The following is a 6,430-nucleotide window of genomic DNA, read 5'->3' as shown; positions in this document are numbered from 1 at the left end:
AGTTGGAGCCAGTGTCCTTTAATGTACTTGGAGGTCGTGATTTGTGTGACGTGACAGGTGTGGGGGAGGGGGGCAGACGGCCTGGGGTGGGGGCACCATTGAGCAGAGGCCACACAGAAGACTGGCACCTGCCCCAGGAATCCCGGTGGGCAGAGCACCCCCAGTCCAATGAGCTGGGGATGGCTGCTGGCATCTGTGCGCCGTTACCACTGGATCTGGGGTGGGCAGCCTTTGAGGTCTCCCACCCTGCCTTCCAGAGTCGGGGGTGAGACCAGCAGGGAGCTCTCCATGGAGGGTGAGTCCTCACCTCACCTGGTAGGGCAGAGACCGCATGGCAGGAGTAGCAGGGTGGCCAGTGGGCGGGGCCTGAGGCGGGACAAGCCCCAGAAAAGCACCACGGAGTTTCTCCGGAGAGCCCTTGCCCTGGGGCCAGGGGGGTCTAGGGCCCGGCCGCAGGGCTGTCATAGAGCAGGGCGTCCACCTGGGCTCGCTGCAGCCACAGACGCCGCTGGCTGTTCCCACGCAGGGTGCGCAGGCCGTGGCCAGGGTGGCAGCTGGGAAGGGCGGCACAGTGGGTGGCGTGCAGCTGGCGACACGTGTCGCAGCAGAAGGCGGGCAGGGCTCCCGGGGCCAGGCAAGTGTGCATCTGGTAGCCGGGGGCCTCCGGGACGGGTGCGGGGCTGGCCTGCTCAGGGCTCCTAGGGGTATGGGGAGGGGCCAGGTCCCCAGGCCGACTAAGCAGCTCTCTACGCAGTGAGAGGAAGGAGAAGGCTTCGGGCTGGGGCTCCTCCTCTTCTGAGGCCCCAGAGGTGGGGCTGCTGGCCTCAGCCGGCTCCCATGGCCCACCCCCCGACCCCCACAGTCTGGCACTCTGCTCCCAGAACTGAGGTTGGCAGGCCAGTTCTGAGGCGGGAGAGTCGGGGCTGGGCGAGGGCCCCCCGTACAAGCTGGCCTCATCTGAGCCCTCGTCCTCCTGCACGTCCCGGTACAGGTCCAGCCGGGCCTGGCACCCAGTGGGGGAGCCACGGCGGGGCAGGGGTGGTGGTTCTTCTTCACGGGCCAGTCGCTGCTGCAGCCAAGCCACGCAGGAGGCCACGTCCACGCTGGCCCGCCGCGCCTGCAGCAGCTCCTCGGCTGGCAGCACGCTGGTGCCCAGCTGTGCCAGGACCTCACCCAGGATCTCGCACTCCAGCCGCAGGGCGAAGCAGCCCAGGGCCACCTGCACCAGCTGGTGGGCTGGGGGCAGGGCGGCCACCATGAGGCGGTGGGCATCCCTGCGCACGTAGCCCATCTTCTGGAAGCTCTGGATGAGGAGGTCCTCCGAGAGTGCGCCCTTTAGCACGTGCACGTAGCCCCCGGAGAACGTCTGCAAGGGAGGGGGTCAGTTGGTGGCAGCCCCGCTCCCACAGACCCAATGAGCTCACTTCCAAGTGGTGCAACCCTGGACACAGCCTCTACCCAGGCTGGGGGTGTGAGCTAGGTTTTTGTCTAGGCCAGCTCTCCTAGGGCATGCAGGGGTACCCCCAGCTCCTGCCTACTTCATAGGAGATGCATTCATCTCATGTCCTCCTCTACTCCCTCCACTAGGTTCAGTCCCTGGTTGAGAAACTGGTATCCTGCAAGCTGTGCAGCCAAAAAAAAAAAAACAGATGTTTGGGTCACCCCTGAGGTTCTAATATGATTGGCTGAGGCAGGCCTAGGCGTCACAATCTTTTTTAAAAGTCTGATACATTTCACCTACATCATAGAACAAACTAAAGAGCCCCTATACTGAGAAATCTCACTGCCCTATGAGTCCCTTCCACCTCCTGTCAACTGTAGAGGTTTGCTCCTCTAGTTAGTTTCCTGTGTACCTGCTGAGTGTCTGGTTATGCAAACACAAAAAAAATAGGGTGTTTTTCTGCTTCTCTGAGCAGGTAGCCACCTAAACACTTTATTCTGAGCTCTACTTTTTCAGTTTCTGAGAGCTTTCTCTATTAGGACAGAGGGCTGTGTAGCTTTCCACCACATGGATGGAATGTGTAGTTTTTGGAGGCTCCAGACTGCAGAGGAACTAAAAGTTTCCTAGGATGGTGATCTTGTGTCTCCCATGTGTTTGCAAGCCTATGACATCTGGGACCCCATAAGTGTTCTGCTTAGAGCCACACATGGGGGAGCTACTGTGTGTAAGATTATACCCAGGGCTGTGCCTTCACCCCTCAACAATGGACCTTATGCTGGACTATTCTTTTGTCTGCTTCCCAGAGGAAGAAATGGATTCTTGCCCCAAGCCACAGCAGATCCTATACAGGTCTGCTCAACACTGAAGCCAGTTAGCGTCTCAAGATCAGGCCTGCCCATTCTGCTCCTGGCCCACGTGGGGCTGGATCCTGCCCTCTGTCTGAATGGATGAATGAAAGCTCTAGCAGATGTCCTGTGGAGCGGTGAGCCCAAGAGCTCACTATGCCTGAGAGAGGCTGTTGTTGCCATGACAACCAGCGGAGGCAGCCGCCCACGTGCCCAGTGACGTCATTATCTTCCCACTCTTCTGAATTAGCTCCGGAGCACAAAGCAGCCTGCCCCCTCCTGCCAGCCCGCAGCTCACCTGGAGGGGTTAGGCCGGCACAGCCTTTACCCAGGCTGGGGGGTGAGCTAGGTTCTTGTCTAGGCCAGCTCCCCTAAGGGCATGCAGGGGTACCCCCAGACCCTGTCTACTTCATAGGAAATATATCCACCCCATGTCCTCCTCTACAAACGGGATCAGCCCATATCCTGGAGGGATTAGGGTGATCATGGAATGCCGAGTCCTTCCCATGCACCTGTCCTAGGATTTCTATGGTAACAGGCCACAGGGCCGCTCTTAGGGCAGCGACACAAGCTTTAAGAGGCAGGATCCCCTGAGAAGGCAGGTACCCAGACAGGTGTTCTCAGCCCTAGGAGTACCAAGGGAAACCTCAGCCAAGAGATGCTCCAACACGCCCAGGACACTGGCACACTGAGCCCTCTCAAACCCATCTGGCTCTGTGGACACCTGCAGTCCCTCATCCCAACGGTAGCCCCCGTCCGGGCGGTGCCCAGCACCCAGTAGCCGGGGCAGGGAACCTCCACGCGGCCCGGCGCCCTACCTTGATGGTTGTGAACTCCTTTCTCCACGGCAGCAGGTACAGGTGCACGGCGGCCAACTCCAGCAGCTCAAAGGCACGGGCCAGGCCGCGCAGCGCGGGGGCCAGGTCGGCGCGCCCCCACAGGCCGTCGGTGAGCAGTGCCAGCGCGTCATCCTGCAGCGCCCCGTGCAGGTCGAAGTCTTCCACGAGGATATGCCAGAGCACGGCCCGCAGCGATGGATCCCCGCACACGCCCGCGCGGCCGCGCCGCAGTTCCCGCTCCAGGCACAGGCGGTAGTCCTCGGACAGTGAGCTACTGCCCATGCTGGCGGGCAGGAGTAGGGTGTCAGCACCCAGAGGCCCCTCCCTGCGCGCTCCTCTCCTCTAGAGTCCCCGCCTGCGTCCACAGTACCCCCTCACCCCCAGCTGAGCGCCCCTGGTGTCCACAGCACCCTGTTCCTTGGAGATTTGCGCCAGTTGAGTCTCCCTTCCCAAGCAGAAATCCGCTTTTGCCCAGCAGCCCACCGCCCCACCTATCTGCCCCCAGCGGTGCCGAGCGCCCGCCGCTGTGTTCGGGCTTCTTAGCAGGCAGTAGCGCGCTTCCGCCGGGGGCGGCTCCGTCCGTCGGCTTTGGCCCTGACGTTCTGGGCGGAGTTTCCTCGAGGGCGGGGCCTAGTCGGGGCCCGGGGGCACTAATGCAACGCACCTGCAATGCCCGCTGGGAGGAGTGAGGGGTGCACAGCGGGCGCTCCCACCCAGGCTGGCACGGGGCGCTCTCCTGCTGCGGGGGCAGACTGCCAGAGCTGGTCCCTTGGGAACGCTAGGCCGCAAGGGAAGCAGGTACCGGGGCTCCTCGTGGGCATGTAGGGGTCCCGGGCCGAATCTTGAGGGCGGGGCTACCCCGACGGGGCGGGACCCTCCTCGCCGCCTAACGGGGATGACCAGATATGGGGAAGAGGGCGGAGCCGGCGCTCAAGGTGGGCGCCAGACGTGCGTTTCCGTGTGATTTAAAACAGCAACCCGGTGGTCCATTTGGTAGGACTCCGGGCTTCCGCTGCTGGGGGCCCCGGGTTCCATTCGTGGGCAGAGAAGTTCCTCGTGCGCGCCTCCCAAAAGAAAAAACAGAACAGCAACGTGGGCCTAACTCGGTCAGAGATTCCAGGCATCCAGGCCCAGAAGGGCCACAGCTTCCAATTTCCTTATTCTGGTTTTCCTGCCTAACTCATCGTTAAGACTGTGTGGAGGAAGGATGGGGGAGGGGGTTCGCTCCCTGAGCATGCAAGGGTCCGCGATTTCTGGAACCCTAACCTCTCCATGCCAAGTAGGACCTGACTGGGGAAAAGATTTCTATACTTTGAGAAAAAGATCATAACCAAGTAGGGAAGCTGAGCCGAGCGGTGTTTTGCCGAGCACCGCTGAACGTTCCAATCTTTTTTTCTTTTTTTTTAAATTTTTATTTTTATTTATTTATTTTTTTCCTCAATGTTTTTTCTGATGGAGGAAAGAATGGTGCAGCAGCGTTCCAATCTTTCACTTACTGTTTACTTGACTCAGCCTCCTCCGGGCTCGCATCGACCCTGAAGGGACATCTGACTTCACACACCTCCAAGTGCATCCTTGTGTGAAGGAAGAACAGCTGGGCTTACTACGCTCCTCAGTTCACAGTGGTTTATGATGGGTGCCCAGCACTTGCCGCTCTGTGGCATCACCTATGGCCTTGCCCACGGCGCCCCTCCCCCACAAAGGCGAGCGATGAAAGTGGTGGACACACCCTTGGAGCACATTGTTGCCAATTTGCAGGCCCATGTGTGGACAGTGTTCTGCTTCGTGTCCTGCTCTGCTGCTCCACTCGGCCCCTCAGTGGCTGCAGGTGCTTGCTCTGGATTGTGTGCGCTGCTCCAGGGGAGCAGGCCCCTGTTTTGGTGAGACCCTTGAACCTGGGTAGGTCTTGGCACCGTCCTACCATAGAGGACACAGAATGAAAATGACAGTGTGCGGCTTCCTGGGTTAGGTCACAAAAACGCCTTTTCTTGAGATGCTCACTCTTGGAAACTAGTCACATACTGGGGGAATGCCAGCAGCTGTATGAGGGGCTAGATAAAATTCGAACTCCACAGAACCTGGGAATGTGAGCTTATATAATCAAGTTAAGACGAAGTCAGACTGGATGAGGGTGGACCCTAAGCCAAGTCAGAACAGTGTCTTTATGAGGAGAAAGGTTACACACTTCAGGAGGAGGCATGGACACAGAGACTTGCAGCCACGGGCAGAGGCTACAAGAGCCCCCAGAGCTGGACGAGGCAGGGAAGGGATCTGTCTGGCACTCTGCCGGCCCAAGGCTCTGTGGATACCTTGATTTAAGACTAGGACTTTGAGAGTAAACTTTTGTTGTTTTGCGCTCCCCAATTTGTGTTGTTTTGTTATGGCATCTAGTTACAGGAAATGGATGTGGGCCTCGCATGACTGTCCTCACAGCCCTGAGGCCCTTGCTGATGGCAGAGGTGTAGGCAAGTCTCCAGATGACCCTAACCCCTGGACCTTGTGTCACCCCAGCTTGAAAGCTGACCTAATTGATGCTGGAGGAGGGCAGAGATGAGACTTCCATACTGAATCCTGCTGAAACTGGAGTTTCAAGAGCAAAGCAAATGGCTGTCCTGTGTTTAAGCCACCAAGTGGACTGGCTTGTCACCTAGCAGGCCGCTCTGCCTTCTGTGACCTTGGGCTACAAACAGGAGTGGAGTAGGTAGGTGGGAGGATCAGTTGATACTTACCTTGGCCCAGCATGCTGCACACTACATGTGTGGCCCTGTCTCCCAGGCAGCACTGCCTTCTGGATTGTCCAACCTTATCTTCACCAGTCCAATGCCTAGTTTTCCTATCTTGTGTTTTACTTTGTATTTCTTGATTTTTAAAATGATTTCAGACACTTCTTATGCTGATTAGCTTTTTAAATTTCTTCTGAAGACAGACTGTTCATAGCCTTTGCTGTTTTTCTAAGCGGAGCTCCTGCCGTTTTGTTGTTGATCTGCAGGAGTTTCTATGTGAAGAATCCATCATTCACTCGTTCTATGGAGGGCCACGGAGGCTAAAGGACTGGCCCAGAATCACCAGTAGGAAAGCTGTCTGATCAGAGGAAGGAGACAGCCTCAGGGCCAGCAGGGGCCTGCCCAGTCAGGCCTAGCTTGAGACCCACTTTTACCTCCACCTGCTCTGTGAGGAAGACTTTACAGTCCCATCCTCGAGATGTCCCCACCAAGGCCTGAACCAGGGGTGTGATCCTCCTCAGGCTTCATAGCTGGCTGGGACTTGTGTCCAGGGCTGGGGGGCTTTCCTCTGGAGAGGGCAGG

The 6,430-nt window shown here is 58.3% G+C and overlaps 2 protein-coding genes across 2 annotated transcripts in view; one reads left to right on the top strand and one right to left on the bottom strand.

Moving 5' to 3' along the window:
* Positions 1–2: 2 nt before the first annotated feature.
* Positions 3–3,682, bottom strand: SPATA2L (spermatogenesis associated 2 like). The gene is made up of 3 exons (XM_040253646.1): positions 3,617–3,682; positions 3,105–3,408; positions 3–1,366 (listed from the first exon to the last, which is right to left on the bottom strand). Exons 2-3 carry the CDS (start codon positions 3,405–3,407, stop codon positions 440–442), a joined length of 1,230 nt encoding a protein of 409 aa, XP_040109580.1. The 5' UTR covers position 3,408; positions 3,617–3,682; the 3' UTR covers positions 3–439.
* Positions 3,683–3,901: 219 nt separating this feature from the next.
* The window catches only part of ZNF276 (zinc finger protein 276), a 29,604-nt gene continuing 27,075 nt past the window's right edge, over positions 3,902–6,430 (top strand). Inside the window, exon 1 of the mRNA XM_040253645.1 lies at positions 3,902–3,923. The gene's annotated coding sequence lies outside the window, so the exon portion shown is untranslated. The remainder of the gene's footprint in view (positions 3,924–6,430) is intronic.

The sequence above is a fragment of the Oryx dammah genome, unplaced genomic scaffold, assembly GCF_014754425.2.
Source record: "Oryx dammah isolate SB20612 unplaced genomic scaffold, SCBI_Odam_1.1 HiC_scaffold_13, whole genome shotgun sequence".
Taxonomy (NCBI): Eukaryota; Metazoa; Chordata; class Mammalia; order Artiodactyla; family Bovidae; genus Oryx; species Oryx dammah.
The sequence above is the reverse complement of the archived record's forward strand: the minus strand, read 5'-3'. Positions and strand labels throughout refer to the sequence as shown.

Bases quoted from the DNA above. Each gene is read 5' to 3' on its own strand.
- SPATA2L (XM_040253646.1), bottom strand. From the start codon at position 3,407: ATGGGCAGTAGCTCACTGTCCGAGGACTACCGCCTGTGCCTGGAGCGG. The intron at 1,367-3,104 runs GTAGGGCGCCGG...CCTCCCTTGCAG, and splicing joins AGGAGTTCACAACCATCAAG to ACGTTCTCCGGGGGCTACGT.